We start from the raw sequence: 25,427 nt of genomic DNA on the forward strand, positions 1-25,427 counted from the left end.
GAGAGTTGGGCTCCTTGCTGTCCCCAGGGCGAGGGCTGAGGAGCTCTGCCGAGCGACTGGATGTTGGGGGAACCTAGACTGGCCAGGCTTCCTGGTCCTGGCCGAAGCGAGGGGTGTAAATTAAATCCAGGTGTTTATCACTTTGTAACGGTTTTTCTTTCTTTTTTTTTTTTTTTTTGAGCAGGCCTTGTAATCCGCCTGGTTTTGTGCGGTGGTGTACACGTACGTGGCTGCTAACCGGGAAGCCGGCTTCCCTAGCTTTTCCAAAACTTGGCGGTTTTACCGTATTTGTTTGGCGGTTCTGTTTTGCTTTTCCCTCTCCTTGTAATTAAAAGAACACATGACCGATCCTATATTTTGTGCGTTTCAGATAACTTTTGCATAACTTATCTTACTTGATATTGCATAGTATGTCGTAGTTTTCCGGATGGTCATACTGTTTTGATAATACCAATCTCTTGTAATCTTGCCTTTGTTCCCGTCGTTTTAGGGACTGTTCATGGAGTCTTCCAGATGCTGCATGGGGTAGAATGGTCTCTCTATTTCTACTTCCCTAACAGCTGCATCCAGTAGATAATTTTTTGTTGCTGCTTTAAGAAAACTCTAATTTTGCCCTCATCCAATATTAATGAAAATAATCATTTTAATTAACTATTAAATATTTTGCCATTGGTGGTATTTTTGCAATATTCTTAATCACAAGCAATATTACTCCAATAAACATTTTCCAAATAACTTCTACTTACCTAAAACTAGTGGCTGTTATCTTTCTATGCTTCATTTTAGTTGTAGAACTTACTTCAGTAGCCTAAAATAAAAATAATACAAAATAGATAAATGCTATAATTTCCATGTGAAGTTGAACCATGACCATTTATGTGAAAAATCATCATATTCTTTAGCTATGGAAACCTTAATGGCCGTCCAGTAAAAGCACCCTCTCATGAAAAGCATCACCCTCTAGTGATTTACCAGTGCCATCTAATTCTTCAGCATGATGAAACCTTGATGTCTTGTTAGATGTCTGCTCACTAACACAAGGTCTTTTTTTCTGGAAGCATTATACATTGGACACACTAACTGCATTCTCATCTATCACTATATTTGCCATGATTCTACTGTGGGTGAATTATTTGATATCTACACACAAATGGAGCTTTACCATAGTCTAAATCTTGTTTATTCTTCATGTAGGAAGAGGTTTATATTATGGCTCATGTACTTTTATAGAAAGCCGAAAACATTGGAATTATTATTTGCAGTTAATAGCAATAGCATTTGTAGGTGAAATTCTGCTGCGAGGATGCATGTTCTCCTGGGGAGCAACAGTCACAGTTTTACCAGCTGTTTTTTACGTTAGTTTTTAATTTAGTTGAATGAATCTGGGAAGTGTAAGTATGGTGGGCTCTCCAGCCCCTCCAGTGTCGTAAGGCTCACCAGAGGTGAGGTAGGAGAACTGAAGGTATCTCCTCTGACTTCTGTACTTTCTCCTCTCAGTTATCAGGCCAGGTTTTTGCTTCAGCAGAACGTAGACTGAAACTGAAATGCAGATTTGAAGACTCTTCCATATTTTTCTATTTTGGAGGGCAGAGGGACCAGTAGGATGCAATAGAGGGTCAAGGGAGGCTGAAAAGGGGACTAGTGAATAGCATCAACGAATATTGTGTACAATTTTGAAAATGTCATATTGAAAACCATTATTTTATACAAATGATATATGCTAATGATAATAAAGAACCCAGATTAAGTTTACAGTGATACATACCTATAAACACTTGAGGTTTAATTGGGGATATGGGGTGTGGAGGATGAGGCAGGAGGATCATAAATTCAAGGTCAGCCTAGGCTACATACTGACTTCAAGACTGGCTTGGATTAGGTAGAGAGACATCTCAAGAAACAAAAGCTGGGCCGTGGTGGTGCACGTCTTTAATCCCAGCACTTGGGAGAAAGAGGTAGGAAGATCTCAGTGAGTTTGAGGCCAGCCTGGTCTACAAATTGAGTTCCAGGGCAGCCAGAACTGTTACACAGAGAAACCCTGGCTTGAAAAACAAAACAAAAAAAGCAAAACAAAACAAAAAACAAGAACTAGGATTCCCAGTTTATTTTGCCCTTTGTGTTGGCCATATTTATGGAGACTCTGAGAAATCCTTCTTCTAGTTAGTTATATATAGAAAGTGGTGATGCATTGTGAAATAAGTGTAGAATCTATTCATCGATACTTAGATATTTTGTGAGTTCCCTATATTTGTTTTTTCATAGATAAATGAACACATGCAGTGATATTTTTGTTTGATTGCATGTATATTAGCAAGAATTACTTGAATATTTTTGAAAATTCAAATAGATGTCTTATTGAGGGAGATTGTTACTAAGGTAGTTCTGAATATATAGATGAGAAACATTCCTCGTAGCTGGCTTATTTAGTTTAAGCTGTCAACTTGATGTAGTTCAGAGTCATCTGTGCACTCTCAATGGGTAGATTGCCTAGATCAGATTGGTCTGTGGCCATGTCTGTGAGGATTGTCTTCATTGTTAGATGATGTGAGAAGACCCAACCCACTGTTGGCAGTGCCATCCCTGGCGGGAGATTCTGAGATGTGTAAAAAATCCAGTGAGAGAAAACAAAAAGATGGATCTTGTTTTCTAAAATACAGTTTGCTAGTCTATGTCTTTTGTTGGGGAATGAGACCACTAATATTTATAGTTACTATTGAAAGGTGTGTATTGGTTCCTATCATTTTGTTTATTTTTTTTTACTGTTTTTCTAAATCTCTTTTGATTTGTTGGTGTGGTATTTTATTTTTCCCCATGACCTTTTGGGTATGTTCTCTGCAGTATTCTTCCCATTATCCTTTTATTTGACTGATTGGTCATAAATTCCATTAGTTTGTTTTAATCCTATAAAATTTTTAAAATTTATTTATTTTGTATATGGTGTTCTATCTGCATGTATGCCTGCATGCCAGAAGAGAGCACCAGATCTCATTACAGATGGTTGTGAGCCAAGATGTGGTTGCTAGGAATTGAACTCATGACCTTTGGAAGAGCAGCCTCTTAACCTCTGAGCCATCTCTCCAGCCCCCAATCCTGTAAATTTTTAATCTTTTCTTCAATTAGGATAGGTAGTTTTGCTGAGTATAAAAGTATGGATTGACAGTTTTTTTGTCTTTCAGAACTCAGAATATAAATCTAAGCCACTTAAAATTTTTGTATCAAATCATCCACTTTATGCTTGGTTTACTTGGTTACTGTAATTAAACATGCTGACCAAAAGAAACTTGGGGGAGGAATGGATTTAGTTGGCTTACACTTGCAAGTCACAGTGCATCATTAGGGCAAGTCAGGGTGGGAACCTGTAGGAACACTGTTTGCTGGCTCACATTTAGATTTGCTCATTGGCTCATGCTCAGCTAGTTTTCTTATACAGCCCAGAATCACCTAGCTAGGGGATGGTACTACCCACAGTGGGCTGGGCCTCCCACATTAATCATCAATCAAGACAATTTTTTTTAACTAAATTTTTTTTTTCATTTTACATATCAACCACAGTTCTCTCCCCTCTCCTATTATCTCCCCACATCTTCTTCCCCTCTTACTCCCACCCCCATCCACTCCTCAGAGAGGATAAGGCCTCCAATGGAGAGTCAACAAAGTCTGGCATATCAAGTTGAGGCAGGACCAAGCCCCTCCCTCCTACATCGAGGTTGAGCAAGGTATCCCTGTATAGGGAATGGGCTCCAAAAAGCCAGTTCATGCACTAGAGATAAATCCTGGTCCCACTGCCAGGGGCCCCACAAACTGCCCAAGTCACACAACTGATGCCCTCATTCAGAGGGCCTAGTTCGGTCCCATGCTGTCAGTCCAGAGTCCATGAGCTCCCACTAGCTTGGGTCAGCTGTCTCTGTGGGTTCCCTCCTCATGCTCTTGACCCCCCTTGTTCATATAATCCCTTTTCCCTCTGTTCATCTGAACTGGAGAAGCTTAGCCCAGTGCTTGGCTGTGAATCTCTGCATCTGCTTCCATCAGTTACTGGATGAAGGTTCTATCATGAATGACAGGGTAGTCAGCAATCTAATTCCAGGAGATGGCCAGTTCAGGCACCCTCTCCACTCATGCTTGGAATCTTAGCTGGGGTCATCCTTGTGGATTCTTGGGGAATTTCCCTGGCACCAGTTTTCTCCCTAATTGCATAATTGCACCCTCTATCAAGATAGCTCTTTCCTTGCTCTCTCTCTGTCCCTCCCCCAAGTCAACCATCCAGTTCCCTCATGTTCTCATCCCACCCCTCCCAGTTTACCCAGGAGATCGTATCTCTTTCCCCTTCCTAGGAAGATCCATGAATGTCCCTCTCAAGACAATATTTAATCATCAGTCACAGACTTGGGACTCCCACAGATGACACTGGTCGACAGCTGAAGTTAACTAAGAAAAGCACTCTCTATTCTGTTTTTACAGTTTTAACTGTAATATGCGTGGAGAGTTTCTTTTCTGGTCTTTTCCATTTGGTGTTCTGTTAGACCTCTTATATATCTGGATGAGTACTACTGTCTCTAGAATGGGAAATTATCTTGTAAATGCTTTATTTGGGAATTCTTCTATCTCCAGAATTCATAGATCTGGTCTTTTCATGGTAGCCCAAAGTTCCTTTGAACCCTGTTGACTTTTGCTGAATGATCCAGTTCCTTTCCATTGTCTTCAAGCTCTGATACTCTTTATCCGCATTATCCACACTGCTGATGAAGTTCGCCACTGGACTTTTCATTTGGCTTATTGCATTTTTTTTTTAATTTTTCTTTTCAGCATCATTTCAGTTTGGCTTTTCCTCGTCAGTTTTCTCTTTATTGAGTCTGTTTTCATGTCTTGAATTCATTTCCTCATTGTTTTTATTTTCTTGGGATGCATTCATGCCTGAGTTTTTGAACATTTCCTTCTTTCCTTCCTTCCTTCCTTCCTTCCTTCCTTCCTTCCTTCCTTCCTTCCTTCCTTCCTTCTTTCCTTCCTTCCCTCCCTCCCTCCTTCCTTCCCTCCCCTCTCCCTCCCTCCCTCCCTCCTTTCTTCCTTCTTTTTTTGATTTCCCCTTTTGTAGTTCAGATTACCCACTTTTTTTCTTCTGCTGTGGGATTGGCACTCAGAGCCCTGGGCGCTGTCCCTGGTTTTCCCCTGAGTCAGCAGTAACAGTCACTATCCAGTGTTAGCATACCTTTGGCTGTGCTCTGCTTCTGTTGCTCCATGCTGTGGCTTTCCATGTCTGGGTGCCCTACTCTAGGTCAGCTCTAACTTGCTCCTCATTTCCACCACCTTCTCTGCATGTTCTGAGTCCCTGAATGCTGGGGTACCCTACTCTGGGCACATCCTGCCTGCTTCCTACTTCTTATATGCATTGTGGGCCCTCCCGTACCTGGATGCCCTTCCCCGAGGCAGCTACAGCCTTCTCCTTTCTTCTGAAACCTCTGCCACTGTATTTTTGCTGATCCTACATACCTGGGTGTCCTACTCTGGGTCAGGACCTGCCCATTTTCTATCTTTGCTGCATGCATTGTGTGGGTCCTTGTGTACCTGGGCCTCTACTTACTTTTTGTCAACTCCAGTCCCATTTCTACCACCTCTGCTGACTGAACTTTTGTTGTTGTTTGAAAATTTCCCAGAGGATATGTAGGGGAGCTGTGTTTCAAAGCTTCCTGCCTTTATTAGGCTCCAGAACATGAATGTGAGGAGTTACCCACTGTACTCCTCTTTGCTGTATTTTTCCCCTTTAGAGTTCGCACTCACTCAAGCTGTTGTGCTGGATACTAAGCTCTCTTGTTTGTAGTCATGCCTGCAACCCTGCCTCCCTCAGTGCTTCGTGAGTTTGCTCCCTAGAACTTTTTAACAGTAGGCCTTTACAATTCTGGGTGGTACAGTGTCTGTTTAGACTATCCTTTCAGACTTTGTCTGTACAGTATTTGACCTCCTTTCCCTCAGTATTCTTTCAGTTTTTGTGCTCCTGTAGCCACTCTTGCTAACAGATGGTGCCTTGACTTGGTCGTTGCCCAGAACTAATGACCTCAGTTTCAGGTACTTGGTTTTGACTGCTTGTCCTACCTTGCTTGTTTACTTCCTCAACTACCCCACATCCCTCACTTCGTTGATCTACTCTATTATTTCTACTTGCTTTCTATTTCCCTTCCATCCCACTCATTATTATAGCCATTTATAACCATTTCCTTGCACATCTGGGCTCCTTCTCCTGCTTCATAATTCTTTCCTGGCAAAATTCCACATTTAAGAACACCAAACTGCCTCTAGGATCCACTGTTGTACCAGATGGAGGAAAATCACACCAACAGACTCACTCAAACTTTTTGACCTTAAATTATTTTTGGTCACCTATGATAACTAATTTTTATTATCACATGATGGAATTATAATCATCACATGTTTATGAGGGTGTTTGCAGAAAGATTTAACTGAACAAAGAATACATCCTGAATGTTTAGGACACCATCCCATGGGCTAGGGGCCCATACTCAGTATAAAGGAGAAAGCAAACTAAGTGCCAGCGTTCATCTCTTTCTGCTTCATGACTGCACAAAACAGTGTGACCAGCTGCCTTAGACATCCTGGCACCAGGACTTTCCTGTCAGACTGACACTGAAACTGTGAGCCTAAATAAACCTGCCCTTGAGCTGCCTTTGCTAGGTATTTTATTACAGCAAGGAGAAAAGTAAGCAATCCATCACCTTTCTGTTACATGGAATTACCTGTGACAAGAAAAAGTATATTTTGACTCACAGTTTTGGAGGTTTTAGTCCATGACCAATTTACCTCACTCAGTACATTGGGCATGTCGCAGAGACACACATATCGATAGGGATTGAATAGTGAACCAAAGAGAGAGCCATCTTATGAGAGCCAGGAAGCAAAAGAGAAACAGACCAGTGTCCCACAGGCTTCTTTGAGGGCACACTTGAAGGGATCTTGGCACTGCAGTGAGCTCCACCTCATGTTCCCTCCTTTGGTTATCACACTACTGAAGGGACGAGCATCTAATTCTTAGGCCTTTGGGGGACACTGCAGATTCAAACTTTAGCAACTCCTAACCATCAGGAACTACTCTGTGACCTAAAATTGTATTGCATTTGTCCTAGTTAGTGTCTCTGACGCTGTGATAGAACATTGACCTAAAGCAACTTGAGGAGGGAAGGGGTGATTTCATTTAACTTTCCAGTCCTTCATCAAGGGAAGCAAAGGCAGGTCAAGACAAGAACCTGGAGGCAGAAACTGAAGTGGAGACATCAAGTACGCTTACTGTCTTAGTTCCCACGTCTTGCTCAGCAGGCTTTCTTACATAACTCAGGACCACCTGCTCACGAGTGGCACCACCCACAGTGGGGCTAGACCCTCCTTTATCAATCATTAATTAATCATTAAGAAAGTGACTCCCAGATGTGCATGCCCACAGGCCCGTCTGATGGAGGCAGTTCTTCAGTGGAGGTTCCCTCTTCCTTAGTGACTATCTAGTTTATGTTGACAAAAACTAACCAGTACAACACTTGGCTAGTTCCCTTACCCTCTTTTTCTTTCAGATCAAGATTTGGCAGTTCTTTCTGTTAAAGGGTCAAATAGTAACTGTTGTCAGGTTTGTGAGCCATGCAGTCTGTCAGGAGCCATGCAACTGTCACTGCTGCAGGAAAGCAGGGTATGTAAATGAGTAGGAGTGGCACTCTCACGCTTGGCCACGCCCCTTTCATCTCTTCCGCTGTCTCTGACTCCTGGAGTTGTTTCTGAATTCTTCAGTATTTAAGTACCAGAGTTCCCCATGGCTCAGTGCTGTGATTCCCCCGTTTCTTGCATGTGGTTTTCTTTCTATTGATCATTATTTCAGTTGGGATTTTCTATAGATCCTATATGATGTTCTCTTTTCTCTTTTTTAAAAATATAATTGGTTGAGAATGTCATATATGAATGTACTGTATATCATGTTTACCACGCCATGTTCCTGTTCCAAATCTATAGTGTCATCCCCCAACAACCTCTTTTCAAATTAATGATCTTTATAATTATTGTATATATATACACACACACAAAACCTGTGGAGTCCAATTAGTATTGCCCATATGTATATGTATTTAAAGCTGATCAAGGATTGTTTCTGCTTGCTGTGTTTTGAACTGTTTCCAGACTAAACCTTTTAAAACAAAAGTGAATTTGTGTTTCTCTTATGCAAGAATCCTTTCAAAGCTATTCTTTCTTTTTTTTTTTTTTTTTTGAGATTATAATCACATCATTTCTCCCTTCTTTTTTTTTTCTAGACAGGGCTTCTCTGTGTAGTTTTGGTACCTGTTGCTGACCTTGAACTCCCAGAGATCCGCCTGGCTCTGCCTCCTAGTGCTGGGATTAAAGGCGTGCGCCACCGCCACCCGGCCCCTCCTTTCTTTTTTTCCCCTTCCAAACCCTCGCATATACCCACCCACCTTGCTCTCTTTCAAATTCATGGATTCTTTTTTTCTTTAATTGTTGTTATATGTGTGTGTATGTGTATATATACATATATTGGATTCTTTTTTCTTTAATTGTTGTTATATGTGTGTATATGTATATGAATATACATTTTATATACATAAAATACACATAAAAATATATTCCCTACTCAGCTGTATAGTGTTACTTGTATGTATGTGTTTTCAGGGCTGACCGGTTGGTAGTAGGTAACCAGTTGGTGTGCTCTTCCCTGGGGGTACCATTTGTCCTCTCAGTGTTCCTCAGTTGCCTGTAGTTTGTAGCTCTTTGTGTAAGGTTGAGGCCTCATGGTAAGATTCCCCTGCATGTTGGCATGTTTATCGGTGTCATCCTTGTTCAGCTCATGCTTAAGCAGTCATGTTGGTGAGACTTGACGTGTGTAAATTTCTAGGAGACACAATCTCAAAGTCAACTCCCTGTTCCTCTGTCTCAGTCTTTCTGCCCCCTTTCCCACAATGATCCCTGAGCTTTAAGTGTAGGAGTTTTCTGGTAGATTTATCATTTGGGACTGGGCTCCACAACTCTGCATTTTGATTGGTTGTGATTTTCTGTCCTAGTCTTCATCTGTTGCAAAGAGAAGTTTTCTTGATGAGGGGTGAGGATTCCCCTTATCTGTGTGTATAAGGACACATATTTAGAGTGTTGTTAGGGTTTATGTTGATTTAGTAAAGTGGTGATTGTAGTTCTCTAAGATCCACCAAGATCCATGACCTCACTAGTCCTGGGTAGATGGCTAGATTTCCAGTACCAGGAATGATTTTCTTCTTGTTGAGCGGGTCTTAAATCCAATTAGAGAGCCGTTGATTACTGCCAAGGTATGTGTGCATGCCACTACTGTACCCTTAGGGTTATCTTTTCATGCTGGGCATAGTCGTGGTTTATAGCATCACAATTGGGTAGGACTGTTGGTTGCTTTTCTCTTTTGGAAACTTGCATTGTACCTCCTGGTACTATGAAAGTTAGTTCTCAAGGAGGAGGCTTTCATATCAGATCTAGCTCAGGTGTCCTGGGCCTGTGTTAGAAGTGCATGATGTCTTCAGCAATAGGGACTTACCTTCCACCTTTGGGGAGCAACCAAGGACAATATAAAATAACCTGTAATGTCTGGGAGTCTCTTAGACAACTCTGACCAATAATTCAAAGAATGCTTCATATGCTTGGTATTGGGTTTTTGTTAGATGGTTTGTGACTCTTCAGTGAAGTATTACCCAATGCTACCACATTGCTCATTAGATACTTAGTAGAGCTTTGTGTTATTACATTGACTGTCAAAGTATTGATGGTTGTAGTCAAGTAACTCTTAGTTACTTACTAATCCAAAGTGCAAAAGTCACAGTGCTGATCCCTGAGAGATGTCAGTGGTTAATATCAGTGGTGCCTCTTTCAGAGGACCTAGGTTCCTTTCTGAGCACCCACGTGGCTCACAACCACCTGTAACTCCACTTCCAGTGTATCCAGTGTCCTCTTCTAACCTCAGTGGGTACCAGGCAGACACATGGTGCACAGATATGCTTGCAGAAAACACACTACTACACATAAAAATAAAATAAAACATAGTGACATGTACATTTTGGATATGCCAAGGAGAGGCTATAAAGTGTTTCCTTTAAGTGAAAAAATAGACTGTTCTACACTATAAGGGGAGACCATAAAATTATATGCTAGGATTGTAAAGATATATATGGGAAGAAAAAATCTTTTTTCTATGAAATTGTGAGAAAAGAAAATGAAATGTGATACTTTTATTCAAACTACAAAAGTTATAGTCATAATACATGATTAATTAAGATAGAAAAGGTGTAAGCTGGGCGGTGGTAGCACACGCCTTTAATTCCAGCACTTGGGAGCCAGAGGCAGGCGGATCTCTGTGAGTTTGAGGTCAGCCTGGTCTACAAAGTGAATTCGAGGACAGGCTCCAAAGCTATACAGAGAAACCCTGTCTCGAAAAACAAACAAACAAACAAAAAAAGATAGAAAAGGTCTGTATGATTCTACATTACTGGACTGTAGTTTTATTCACCTACCAAGGCTCTTGGGATATGTTCCTTCCCTACCTCCCCATAAAGAGAGGCCATTGTTTCCAAACACCTACGCAGATTCATATCCTGATTTCTTTCCTGCTTATAGCATCTACGAAGTGACCTTAGTTTAAGACTCTTGGAAGCACTTGGGAATCTCTGATGGTAACACAGATGGCCCCACAGCCTCCTCTCTGGCTTCACCTCCTCTCTGTCCTCCTTGCCTTGCATGGGGGATTCCTTAGGCCTAAGTGATAGTTCTTTGCAGCCTTGTAGCCAGACCATTTATGTTCACAGACTTGGCTTTGCCAATTCTTCCACCCTCTTTGCTTTATTTGCTGGCTGGGGAGCTTTTTCTTCCACAGCACTTTCTCCGACACTCCAGAGTTCATTCTATTACATGCATATGTCCCAACTGTACTAAAATTTAAATTACAAGGATATTAACTGACTTAGCTTTGGTCCACAATGCCTGGTGTCTGTCACACTTTCTTTAAAATACATGGCATTTTACTTAAACTTAGTTCTTTTGGGGAATAAATGAAAAGTGTATTATTGGTAGACTTTCTTCTATTTCCTTGGTGTCCCCTCCCCTCCCTGCCCCAATAAGGTCCGTTTTAAGATGTTTCTATGAATAAGTAGTTGTTCTTCCTTACCCTTCTCTGGCTTCTCTTTCGTTTTCTTTCCCTGGACTTGATAAAACCAGCAACTTCTCAATGACTAGTTTTTGGAACAGGACCCAAATAAATCTGATTTAGTTCCCACAACAACGAAATACAGTTTTATTGTGTCTTTCCTTATTAATCCATCATGTCTGTACATGCAGTTTCTATGACTCATTCTTCATTTTCACTACATCATACTTCTATGATATTTTGCTCCAAGTTATAGTCTGAATTGTAAGGGACCCAAAGAAAATCAATATTTTCATATCCCATTGAGTTTCTAAAACAACTTTTGCCTTTTCACATGCCAACATTAACAAAATGCATCTGAATTTCCCCAGTTCCTTTATAGTTTATGCATTACCTGTAAATGTTCTGGAAATGACTTTGTCATGCTGTGAGTTAGGGAAACCTGGCTTCCCTGATATTAGCCTATTACATAATCAGTGGATCATGGGGAAGGAGTTTATTCAAACATCTGTTCTCTATTTGATGAGAAGAAACTCGTCAGGAGCTGGAGTGGACTAGAGAGGCAGATTTTAAACACGGTCAGGGGAAGAGATTCCCAAGGACTAGAGCTAACAAAAGGATGGTGTCCTACCCGTAAGCTCTGGACTTGAGCCCTGGAGGGTTCAACAGTAGTATAAATCATGTCAACAGGAGCCTTGCCCTCCAACAGGGAGGCAGAACTCTGCATCTGGAGAAAGTAAGCTGCTGGGAAATGAATGATTTATTTATTGGTCTCAGGCTGCAAAGGTATGCATGAGATTAGAAGTACCAAAGTAGGGCTAACACGTGAGTGCCAGGCTGAACAAATCTGCACTGTCCTCTTAGATTACATTTTGTGCCAAAGAAAATATTTGTCCCTGTGTTAGATTAGATAATATGGATAAAACAGTAGGACATTCAGCCCTCAGTGCCACTTCCTGATAAAATTTATTACCTGCTCACACCTGAGCATGTGTATCTTCGTGAGTGATGTACCACACATGGCATTCTCTGAACTGTACTATAGAGCAATGTCACTTGTGCTTTTAAAAAATGCTAGTGAGAAAGTGGCTTTCAGTTTTTAATCAGTAATGAATTGTGATTAGAATTGGTGACAAATAGTGTAGTAGGTGGTTGAGTTATTAAGTAAAATTTACTTAGATATAGCAAAAGGCTCTCCCTTTGTAAGATGTGGAGGCATTGGTATTTGTTACAGTATAGTTCATTGTAGTAGCAGCACAGGGTATTATCTAAATAAAGAGAAGCATACACTACAGTATGGAGTAGAACATTATACCATAGAGTGAGGTAGATAATGAATATAACATGAAACAATCCTTTGAGGAGACTCAAAACAACAGCAAGAAACAGCGTAGTGCAGAACAATTGGCTGCTATTGTTAGATACACAAAGGAGTCCAGCACACACGTGTACTCAGATTTGTACATCTCCCCTAGAGGGATTCACGGGAGACTGGCAACCTCTCAGGAAGAGACCCGAGATGCTAAGAAATCAGGAGTGGAAGCATCAGAACTGGTTTTGTAATACTCCCTTTTATTATTAATTTCTGATGATTTTACATAATGTGCTGTATTTATATCATTTCTTTCCCTGCCTCTCCCCTTCAACTCTTCCATGTCCCCCTCCACTTCCTCTCAAAGTTATGACCTCTTCTTCTTTAATTATATATATGTATGTGTATATTTTTGTATATGGATGTATATATAAATACAACATGCTGAGTTCAGTTTAGTGTTGCTTGTGTGTGTGTGTGTGTGTGTGTGTGTGTGTGTGTGAGAGAGAGAGAGAGAGAGAGAGAGAGAGAGAGAGAGAGAGTGTGTGTGTGTGTGTGTGTGTGTGTGTGTGTGTGTGTGTGTTTAGGGTTGACTACTTGGGATTAGATAACCTATCAGGGGGCTCCTCCCTGGAGAAGACTGATTGACTTTCAGCGGCAGTCGATTGCCTGTAGCTCTTCATGGAGGTACAGGGGCTTGTGAGGTTTTCCTGTTCACACTGGCATGTCAGCTGCTGGTGTCATTGTACCTGTTTTATTTAGGCAACCAGGTTGTTGAGATTTCATGGATGTAGTTTCTCTGTCAGGTATAGAAGACACTCTCTCGAAGCAAACATCCAGGTCCTCTGCCTCTTATAGTCTTTCCACCCCCTTTTGAGGTATTTCCTATACGTTAGGCATGGAAGTTGTGTTGTACATTTGTATTAATGGTAGTATTTTTTGTGATGCTAGGAATAGAATTCAGGACCTTGTTCATGCTAGGTAAGTGCTCTACTAGCTGAACTATAATGTAGTCTCCTTAATATTAAAGAAAAGCTACTTTTATTCTATATCTTGTGCTGTACTCTAGGATAGTGGTGCTACTGAGTCAGCACAGCTTGTCATGTTCTCTTTCTCAACTATTAGAAATAGTATGCTTGGATTTGGTTTACAAATTGGGATAGTAACCTCCTTATTCAGATCATACCTGTTAGCCTTTCTAAACCCATTTCTTCTTTAGGAACTCCAGGAGTATGTAGAGCGCAGCTTTCTTGTAAGAAAATGTACTTACTGGATTAGCACAGTAGGGCACATGTAATAGATCTTTTGTGTATACACACACGCGCACACACATACATACATACACACACACACACACACACACACACACACACACACACACACACAGAAATTTTAATAGGTTGACTAAACAGCTTGTTTAAATGTAACTATCCCTGCCTTCCCAGCTATACTGGTACAGGAACATTCATAACATTTCTGTTTTCCCCTGTCATGCTCTAGTGGGATGTTCCCAATTCTGAGCACTGTTTTATTTATTTATTTATTTATTTAGTATTTTTATTTTTCAATCCTTTTTTAAAAAGTCCCCGCTTACATTGTCTGATAGCATCCCAGGCCTCCATGTGCTGTGAGGACAGGAGCCCAGCCAGGATTACCATAGGTGACAGTGGACCTGTGCCCCAGTTTCATTTGTTGGGCCCATGTGAATGTATCCATCCAACTACTTACCACCCTATGGTAGGCACGGGGGCTTTAAAAAAGAGTTACTACTGTGTATTAGCAACTATTCTGTGCTTGTGATAAAATACTCTGGATGAACCCACTTGAGGAAGAGGATTAATTTTGCCTCACCATCCAGAGGGAGAGTGTCTGTAATGGTAGGGAAGGCACAGAAGTAGGAGCAGGAAACTGGTCAACTTCCTCCATCAGCACACAGGCTGCAGAGAACAGGTAGAGACATCAAAGCCCGCCCTCAGCGATGTACTTCCTCCAGCAAGGCTCTACCTCTTAAAAGTTCTGTAACTTTCCCCAAACAGTGACACCAACTGGGAAGCAGGTGTTTAAATACACGAGTCTGTGGAGATCATACGAATAATGACAGGATCCTTGCTCCTGCCATGCATGTCCTGTTGTTTTCAGTATAGCGTGTCCCTTGAGTGCAATGTAAGACATCTTCCTCATTCTCTGTTACTGACAACAGGTCTCTAGTACAATTCTTAGCTCTGCAACTGTAATTTTGGTGGGCAATCTGAAATTCAAAATTCAATGATGTTGGACTTTCCTCATGGGTGGAGAATGGTGGACAGAGGATGCTCCCACAGGCACAACTTGTAAAAACTCTGCCCAGAAATACTGTACTTCAAGTGGTGCCCGGCAGCGTCCTGAAGAAGAACATTCCTGTAATTCTTCACCAGGTGGAGCACTGCTTTATTAGTGTATTTCTTAAAACAAGCTAGCTAATTTCTTCGTATTCCTATAATGTCTTCCAAATAAAAATAGTGTTCTTAGTTTTCCCTTGTAAGAGCTTACTGATTTCTCATTTGTATGTGTCTATATTAATGCATTAGTTATGTGTTGAATATTATATACTGTTGTGCAAGAAAATCACAGTGTTTTTCCTTGTTGTCATACACAGTAATGGCTTGGTCATGCTAGTTTCATGATGTGTGTCAATGGACTTCATTCTTACTCACCCCTTCCCTACTGCACTCTTCCCATCACCCTGCCCCTGCATGCCATTCTCTCCCCTCTCTAGTCAGGTCCCATGGATTCCACTGCCCTTCTCTTTTCTTTCCTGCACCTTACCTTAGGATTTCCTCCTCCTGTCTCACGGTCATCCTTTTCCCAGTTAAACACACACACACACACCCTAGATTATTCATACAAGAGAAAATGTGGTATTTTTCTGAGTTTGGCTTGTTCATTTAGTGATTTCTTGTTCCATCCATATTCCTGGAAATGTTGTTTCATATTTCTTTGTGCCTGAAGAAAATTCCACATACATTGCATGGATTAAATGCATTAGTAACTGAGTTACCTAATGAGTCACCAGTATTGCCTCATTGTCACATTAAGGGAAGAAACAATAGCATTTTCCCTTGGATTTAACCCACAGTGTGGCCAGGTTTGAATTCTCTACCTTATCTTTTATCTTCTCTGTGTCTCTGTCCTCCTAACAAAGAAATACTTTTTCTGCTCTGTTTATTGAGCTGCACAGGAAGCATCACACGGGGACGGAATGGAATAATTTACAGAGATCTTTAACACAATTTTACAGGGGATAAAGTCACTGGCTTCAACCTACCCAGATAGCAAACGGTGTTATGTCATCAACCAGTATCCAAATGCTGTGTTGAACATTTATGGTGGCTATTCGTTTTAGAAGATTGCTTTCATCTTCTGTATTTGCTGCTTTCAGCAAATGATACACATGCATTGTTCTGAGTCCGGGGTTTGGAAGAATACATAATTTAAGATTACAGCTATGGTTAGCTTAGGTTGTAAAAGTTGATTACACGGGAAATCCAAGGCAAGTAAGGTTGATTGTTACATTGTTCTGTTAAAAGCAGATTAAACAAACAGGTCGAGTACACATTTGGATAGCAGTCTTAATGCTTATATGACCTCACGGTGTATTATTAATTCAGTAAAAGTTCCAGTCGTAGAATGTAGGAAGTATTTTTATCGTAATGCATTGTCACAATATATGCTGTATATATTTAACACATCCTTATTTGTCCATTTGTTAATGGATGCCTAGCCTGGTTCCTCTGCCTGTCTATGTAGGAATAGGTATAGGAATAAACATGGACATGCAGTTATCTCTGTGGTTTGTTGGCTTAGAGTCCTTTGGGATATAATGTAAGAGTGGCATCGTTGGGTCACATGGTAGTTGTGTTTTAGTATTTTTGAGGAAACTCCATGTTGATTTCCACAGTGCTGTGTCAGTTTACATTCCCTGCAGCAGTGTATGAGGGTTCCTCATCCCCCAGATCATTGCTAGCATTTTCTTTCTTTCTTTTTTTTTTTTTTTTTTTGATGACAGCCATTTTGACTGGGTAGAGATGGAATCTGAAAGCAGTTTAATTTGAATTTCTGGAAGTATTTATTGACTGTTTATTTTCTTTTTGAGAACTGTCTGTTCAGTTCCTTGACCTATTTATTGATTTAAAAGCTTTTTTTTGGGGGGGGGGCTTTTTTCAAGACAGGGTTTCTCTATGTAGCTTTGTGCCTCTCCTGGAACTCACTCTGTAACCCAGGCTGGCCTTGAACTCACAGAGATCCGCCTGGCTCTGCCTCCCGAGTGCTGGGATTAAAGGTATGTATGCCACCACTGCCTGGCTTAAAAGCTTTTTTGTATTTAATTTTTGTAGTTCTTTGTTAGAAGTAAGTTTGGGGGTCACAAAGAAAGAGACTACTACTCCAATGGAATGTCTCTTTTACTCTTGATCAAGAGTTTGCACCGCTTGCCGTCACAGCAGAACAAGTACCCGGGGCAGCAAGTGCACTTGACTTTCCGTCCTAATGCATGTGGTAGTGACTGTGTGTGACCTCCCCTCCCCCCAAATAGGGTCCAGCCTCACAGTCTTCCATGACTGGCTGGTCTTAAAAGAGTGGGCACACAGAAAATGATGGGGAAAGGAGCCAGCCACTTTAATGCTAGAAAGTAGCAGAGCCTTTGTATAAAAAGGTTTTGCTGCATTTGGGTGTGTGTGCTAAAACATTTACATTAAAGTCTTACAAGGTGGGAAGATTAAACACAAGTTTTATAGTATTTGATAAGTTAAAAACTTATATTTAGGGTTGGGGATTTAGTTCAGTGGTAGAGCTTGAGGCCCTGGGTTCAGTCCTCAGCTCTGAAAAAAAAAAACCCTCATATTTAATGTTTCTTACATTTATATATTATAGATATTAATACTTTTAAAAAATTTCTGTGATCAAACAACATGGCCAAGACAACTTATAGAAAGAAGGGTGTATTTGGCTAATGGTTCCAGAGGAAAAAGAGTTCATCATGGCCAGGAGGCAGGCATGATGGCTGGAACAGGAAGCTGAGAGCTCCCATCCTCAATGAGAGCACAAAGAGAAAGTGAACTGGAATTAGGGTGTGGCTGTAGACTCTCAAAGCCCACCTCCAGTGACGTACTTCCTCTAGCAAGGCTGTACACCTAAACCAACCCCCAAATCACCACCAGCTAGGAATCAAGTCCTCAAATGAATACTTGAGCCTATGGGGGACGTTTCTCATTGGAACCGTCCCAGAGACCAGGACTGATTTGTAGAGGGCAGGATCCCCTCGCTGCCCATTCTGTGTCCTCTCTTCACTCTGTAGTTGTTACCTTTGCTTTGCCCGAGTTTCTAAATTTCATATAATCCCATCCGTCAATTCGTGGGTTATTTTCTATGCTCTTTGGATCCTTTTCAGAAAGTCCTTGCCCATGCCTATCACTTGAAGTAATTTCCTATGTTTTCTTTTCACAGCTTCAAAGTTTCAGGCTTTACTTTAAGGTCTTTGACCATTTTGAGTAGGATTTTTGTGCAGGGTAAGAGAGATGGATCTAGCTTCATTCGCCTACATGTAACTATCCAGTTTCCTAGTATCATTGAAGAGGCTGTCTGGCTTTTTTAAAAGTGCATGTTGCTGATACCTTATAAATTAGATGACGGTAACTGTGTGCTCCCATGTCTAGGTTCTCTGTTCTCTACTATTGGTCTGCCTCTCTCTGTGTTTGTTCAGTGTTATACGGTTTCTCTTACTGTTTTTCTGTAGTATAATTTGAGACTAGCTCTGTGATACTGCTAACCTTGTTCTGCTGAGGATTGCTTTGGCTATTTGGGGTCTTCCCAAATGAATTTTAGGATTTTTGTTCTAATTTTATGAAGAGCATCATTGGACTTTTGATAAAAGATTGCAGTGAATTTGTAGATCACTTTAGGAAATGTAACCATTTTTTCAGTATTGATTCTGCCAACCCATAAGCAAGCAGAGTGAAGGCTGCTAGGCGCTGAAATGAAAAGGAATTAGCTATATGCAGTCACTGGTCACTGATAGTGAGGTTTCTGTTTAAGATTCAGACTTTTTTGTTGTTACACTTGTTTATTCGTGTGTGTGTGTGTGTGTGTGTGTGTGTGTGTGTGTGTGTGTGTGAGAGAGAGAGAGAGAGAGAGAGAGAGAGAGATCTTGGACTCGGTTCTGTCCTCCTACCATGTGAGTTCTGGAATCAGACTCTGATCGTTAGGCTCGATGGCAGTTATCTTAACCTGCTGAGTGATCTTGCTGCTCCCCTCCACCTTTTTCTTATATTAGGACTCAGTTTTATGGAGGAGTTTCTCAGTTTGAGACCATCCACATGCTTGTTAGAGCATTTTCTCTGGTGTGTTGAGTATTACTGTACTTGGCATTTGGTGTTTTTGAGTCCAAAACTCTGAGGGGGTGTGGAAGTCACACTGGTGCTTTTGTTTAACTTCTTGCTGGCTTGTTCTTGCCTGGTTCCAGCTGTTTTATTCTTTTGTGTGTGTGTGGTTTTTGTTCTGTTAGTTCTGTTTTTCTGATGTTCCATAGTTCTTGCCTAAGATTTCTTGCTGCATCCATCGGTGAACCCTTGCTAGGTTCCTACACTTCTCATGTTTCCATGTTGCTGTTCTCTTATATTTGGACTAGCTGATCCATGCTCTCATGGGGAATTTCTGATTCAAAGTGTCTGCTGTGCTACACTTCCTTTACAAGCTATACAGTCAGAGCTGCTCCAGTCTTCTCTGTATATAGTACATCCAGTTGGTGGTTATCCATAGCCTGCTCGCTCTCTCCAGCTTGCTGTTCCCGTAACACACATGTCCAGGAGGGACTTGGATCTCCTTGGTGACTGCTCCTGGTCCACACCAGTGTGCTTGCAACTACTGCAAATCTTGGCCTGGTGAAAGTAGAACAATGTATGTGGGTACCAGTTCCTAGTTGTTCAGGCTACTTTTGTGGGGCATTGTGAAAATCTCACCTGGCTTATTTCCTTTCTGTGTGTCATGCCGATTTCTCACTCCCCTCCCCTTACACTTTTATCTCCTCTACTGTTAGTAGTAACAGGGATGGAGCATAAGTCCAGTCACCCTTAGCAGCCTAAGGAGTTCCCTTAATGTTTTAGGACCTCACCTCAATTAAAACTGAATCCTTGACTTCCACATGAAGAATTTCAGGATGAGTCACCATGAAACCGAGTTGGAGTTTATTTAAAATAGAAAGAAAGGTGCTCAGGGAAAGACTAAAGCACTTGGGAGCATTTTCAGAGGTTTGAGAGCAAACACAAACAAAAACAAACTGAAGAGTGAGAAACCAAAATGCTTTCAAAGGGAAACAAAGTGAATACCTTAAACCAAATGCTATGAAAGCAGACCACAAGGTCTTCAACAAATAGGATCAGAGTAAATCATCAACCAGAGCTCAGGAAGCCTAGGTGCCCCAGAATTAACATGTCAGTGTGCATCACCAGATGGTTGGGCACAGGAGGCCCATGCTGGTACCTGGTCTGGATGGGGATGCGGTTAATCTAGTATTGTCTTTATTCCCATAACTGATGGTATAAAACAACAACAGCAGCAACAAAAGAAAGACAAACCACAACCAACACCGACAGCCCTCACCTTAAACGGGTATGAGTTTGTTCTGAAGCCAAATATGAGTGGCCATGGCATAGGACCATAGATTTAGGTTATGCCAAGTCACGTGTTCCAATGTGGTAGAGTTTTCGGAAGTTTTATAGTGAGAGACCAAAGAAAGTTACAAATTGAGATACGTTTCAATTACGTGGTGGAAATACACGTACAGCAAAGTTACAGCAAAGTGGTGAGACCTCTGCTCCGGGCCTCGGCTGCTATCTGGTGATGTCTTTGGCTGTTCTACTTCCCCTTTCTGCTGTTTTGATAAATACCACGATCAAAAGCAGCTTAGGGAGGAAAAGATTAATTTTCTTCTTCCTTTTCCTGGAGCTGAGGACCGAACCCAGGGCCTTGCACTTGCTAGGCAAGCGCTCTACCACTGAGCTAAATCCCCAGCCCTCGTTTTCTTCTTATAGGTCACAGTCCGTCATTGAGGACAATCAGGGTAGGAACTCACGGGAGAAACCTGAAGCAGAAAGCACGGAGGAACACTGCTTGCTAGCCTTCTGTTTGGCTTGCTCACGTTTTCCTAGCTTGCTTTTATAACCAAGAAACATCTGCCCTAAGGGATGGTACCTTTCACAGTGGTCTTGGCCTTTCTGTATTAATTAATAAGACATTCCCCACAGACATTCCCATAGGCCAATCTAATCTAGGCAGTTGCTTAAGGCTTTCCTCTCAGGTTATGGAAACAAGAAGTTTAGTTGATTTTGACAGTTGTCTACTTATTAATCGTTCTGTAGAATTGCCGACCATAAGCATAGTGAAACTATTCTGTATAATGGTCTGATTATATACATAGACTTAAGAATTTGCTCAGGGAAATGTTCTTATGATTACATAATTTTAGTTATTGCGTAATTTAGCAGGAATGCCTCAGGTAGGAATAATTCTTTTTTTATTTTATTTTATTTTTTTTAGTTTTTCGAGACAGGGTTTCTCTGTGTAGTTTTGGTGCCTGTCTTGATCTTGCTCTGTAGACCAGGCTGGCCTCGAACTCACAGAGATCTGCCTGGCTCTGCCTCCTGAGTGCTGGGATTAAAGGTGTGTGCCACCATCGCCTGGCCAGGAATAATTCTTTTAAATAGAACTTTTTTCTACTGTTAGTGCAGGGGCAATCCAGTAAGTGGAGGTTTTACCCAGGGGAAAACCTCCCAAGAGCAAATCGACATTTAAAAAAACCTTGTTGTAAAGAGAATCAGGCATCTGTTTTATCTCAGGGTTTTGAGTTTTGACCTTAGGATTTTTAGTAACCTTTATCAAGCGTAGTCTCAGCCCCATAACACTGATGTAACGTAATCAGACTCTTGGCAACTTGGTCATAAACTCTTTCAGTTTTGCTCCACCTCTTTTATTTTTTGAATGAAATCTTATTTTATTGTAGAAAAAAAATGCATCCTTATCTAAAATATTAATTTTTTCCCATTTTCCTGAAATATAAACTTATACTTACTTTTTATTGTTTATTTCATTTCTCTTAACAAGAGTTGGATCCAACTTGCATACTTGATTTAATATAGCAAAGTAATATTATCTGTACACATAGTGTTAAGTCCTAAGTTTTTGATTTACTTCTTCCTTAGGCCTCATTGGAATTTGAAAGAGTTCCTCTTCTTCTTTTCTTTTAGCTAAAATAAAAGAGTTAGAGACTGTTACATTTCAACAAAGACCTTGAACAGTACATTATCCTATGAGCAGGAAAGGGAGAAAACCCCTGTAATTGTAGTTTGGAACACAGAAGGATAGTTTTTCAAAAAACTGAAGGAGACAGCAAATAGTTAGGTTTTCTGAAGGACCAAGAGAAGAGAGAAAAGAAAAAGACAAACTGACAACAGGAAACAGGAGGACAGGCTGACGAGAGAGGAGAGAAAAGAAAGACAAACGGACAGCAGGAAACAGGAGGACAGGCTGACGAGAGAGGCATTGTTGGCACATTGGACCCAGAGCATCTGTGTACTTAGAAGAAGAGCAACCACATAACTTACCTACAAACCCAAATCAACAAAAATAGTTCCATAATACTTTATCATGTTATAGCTGTTAGAAACTTGATTTACCACATATTGTATGTGCCACAGAAAGAATATTTTCTGTTAGAAACAGAAAAGAGGTTTCTCAGTCCAGTACTGTGGTTTTTGTTTGATAGTCCGTGACTACTGTGGGGAGCATTGTCAGCCTAAGTTTCATAACTTCGTGTACACACACACACACACACACACACACACACAAACCAGGATTCCTTGCAGCTTTTCATACATCCTTACTGCTATCACCATTCTTAGCTATTGGATTGACAGCTAGTGGTCTGTTATGAAGACCTTACAAGGTTTTGATGGTCCCCAGGACGTGAGGTCAGCTGCAGGGGTAGGCATGGGTAGCTTTCAGAGGGACTTAACATCGTTTGTTAAGTTAACCCAGGGTCCTTTGGTTCTGATTCGCAGTAGTTCACTCTCCATAATGTCAGACTGCAGTCATTTGGTCCCACAGAATCTTTAACCGGGAGTGCAGTCTTTACTCTTTTTTCCCCTTTTCCTCTCCTCCTCACTGCCCTTCCTGCTCCCCTCCCTCCCTCCCTCCCTCCCTTCCTTCCTCCCTCCCTCCCTCCCTCACCGGGAGCTTCAGCTCATAAAAACTTTATGGGGGAAAGGAGCAAAGGCGGCAAGTGATCCCAGAGTTTAGTCCCTCTGGTCACAGGGTCAGCCTTATCTCTGGGACTCATCTGGGTGCGTCTCTCCCTGTGGTCTCTGCATTTCCCCTCCCTGCCATCCTCTTTCTCTCTGAGTTTGCTTATTGCCAAGGCCACTGATCCTTGCATTCCATCTAGGTTAGAGTTCCACTCAGAATGTTAGCAGTGTGTATGTGTTGAGTTATTTATAATGGATATATGTAGATTCTTTCCTGTAACATGAAGTACAAATATACCCTTATAGTTCAGAATGTAAAAATGCCACTATCTAGACCTCTGTTCCCCAATCAGGATTTTCCTAGTTATTTAAGATTTATATGTAAACATACTTCATAACAATAAATTTCTCATTTTTGTCAGTGAATATGCCATAGTTTACTTGGATGTTTTCTTGGTTTTGGAAGTCACATGTTTTAATGTTAAAAATTGTGCTGGACTTTTGTCATACAAAAGGAGTGAGAAGTGAGTGTTTTGGGAGGCTCAACACTGGTTTCTAGTTTCACAAATTTACCTAAGCACTTTTGTCTTCAGCGAGAAACAGAAGTGAAATCTTCAGTTGCTTTGATAAATTACATTTATCCTTTCAAGTGTGCCTATGTCCTACATTAATTAAACCAAATACCAAATATAAAAAATAATTAAATCAAAGTTATTTGTTTTGTTTTTCTTCAGAACAAAGAACATCCCCGTTCCTTGACTATGTGTGGCCATGTTGGTTTTGAAAGTTTACCTGATCAGCTGGTTGACAGATCCATTCAGCAAGGCTTCTGCTTTAATATTCTCTGTGTGGGTGAGTGCCAGTAACAACTCCTCCAGGTTTTCCAAGATTCGTGTTCCTGTGCTCACGTCATCCTTCCTATAAGCATGATGATTCTTGTGTCTAAGGTTAATGACTCTCTGGATCTCGGGAGTTGTTTAAATTCTACTAGTTTTGTTTTGCTTAACTTCAGACTTTTTTTTTTTAAACTTTTGATACTCTCTTCAGAGGTCAGAGTGACTTAGCATGTATAATCATTGTCCTCGAGTGACTTAGGACCAGGCTTAGCCTAACTTTCTTTTATAGCAACTTAGTCTTTGAAATGGTTGGAATCCTTCTAGCCATTCCAGAGTAAGATGTGTGATTCTTCCCAGTGGTCCTCTGCACTTGTGAAGATATGCTTTGTTTCTTTCAGGAGAGACTGGAATTGGAAAGTCAACACTGATTAACACATTGTTTAATACTAATTTTGAAGAGCTTGAATCCTCCCATTTCTGTCCATGTGTTAGACTTAGAGCGGAGACATACGAACTCCAGGAAAGTAATGTTCGCTTGAAACTGACCATTGTAAATACAGTGGGATTCGGTGACCAAATAAATAAAGAAGAGAGGTATGTGGCTTTTGTTTGTCCCCTTTCTTGTAATAAGACAAGTTTTATTTCTGGATGAAGACTGCCTTCTTCCTCTTAAGCTGCAATTTTATTTTCTGCTGACATAATACATGACTTTGCTTCCCAGACACAATTTTTTTCTTTTCTTTCTTTAGCAACTGATCAATGTTTTGTTGTTATTGACAAGTTTGTATTTTTCTATCGAGTTGTCATATTTCTTTAGAATAATTAAATCACAGTATTAAAATATGTATTTAATAAAATAGTTGTAATTATTTTCTGCTATTTAGTGTATAGTCAGTGAATATTTTCACTAATTTTTAGACTTACCTTGTTGAGAAAAAGATGTATAAGACATATAAGGGCAAGCGTATACAGTGGTTATATATCTTGTCTATGAATTTATTTCTTTTTCCTGTCAAATTTCCAGCAAAATAGCCACTTACATTATTAAGTATTATAGGAAACTTATTGAGACTCTCATATATGAGTATAATGCACTTTGACCATATTCATCCTCTCTCCTCACCTTCATCTGTCCTTTGCCTGTCTCACATTCTTTCTCAGAATTATGTCTATCATATATATATGTATATAGAATGCATACACACATGCATATGTACGTCAAACATGCACGCACGCACGCACGCACGGCATGGCTTGACATGGGTAATCTCGTTGACCTTCCCTATCTGTAGCTCAGCTGGGGTTGAGGCTCTATGAGCCTTTCCCCATTAACACTGGAATTGCTGTGGACTCTGGGCAACCATGGCTGTTGAGAGTTATAGGTACAACATCCCTGTCATGTCTAGAAGACAATATTTCACAGCAGTTCTCCTGTCCTCAGGCTCTTAATAGTTTTTTCAATCCCTGTTCTGTGGTGTTCTTGGACCTTGAGTTGTGTAATATATGTATACTTGGGGGTCTTAGTAGGTCACAGTACCAGGCATGAGCTCTCTCTAATTAAGCAGGCCTTAAATCCAATCAGACAGTCTACCTAGGTTTAGAGTAAGACAGAAGCCACATGGCAGGCATTTTTGGTGAATTCCCCCAGCCTCTCATCCCACATCACTTCAAGCCCAGCAATGAGCTGCACTCATGGGCTCTCTTGATGAATCCCCTCACTCCCAACCTTGTCCCAGTAGCCCACACTGCAACTCTGTTAATAAACCCACTGGCTCTAACTTCTGCCCCATTGGCCCCAGCATCTTCCTGAAACACTGGCCTCCCCTTCTTTCCCTATCCTGGGACTTTACTTA

General features: G+C 40.9%; 1 protein-coding gene across 5 annotated transcripts in view; it reads left to right on the forward strand.

The window, feature by feature from the left end:
- Nucleotides 1-25,427, forward strand: part of Septin10 (septin 10) — a 55,640-nt gene that overhangs the window by 498 nt on the left and 29,715 nt on the right. For 4 of the 5 annotated variants that reach the window (XM_052744943.1, XM_052744945.1, XM_052744947.1 and 1 more), the window contains exons 2-3: nt 23,473-23,590; nt 23,973-24,168. In XM_052744943.1, coding sequence (XP_052600903.1) covers nt 23,473-23,590; nt 23,973-24,168 — 314 coding nt within the window. Of the gene's footprint in view, nt 1-5; nt 131-23,472; nt 23,591-23,972; nt 24,169-25,427 lie in introns of those variants that run through there. The other variant, XM_052744946.1, reaches the window with a different exon arrangement.

The sequence above is a fragment of the Peromyscus californicus genome, unplaced genomic scaffold (genome assembly GCF_007827085.1).
Source record: "Peromyscus californicus insignis strain IS unplaced genomic scaffold, ASM782708v3 Scaffold_19__1_contigs__length_69161282, whole genome shotgun sequence".
Classification (NCBI taxonomy): domain Eukaryota; kingdom Metazoa; phylum Chordata; class Mammalia; order Rodentia; family Cricetidae; genus Peromyscus; species Peromyscus californicus.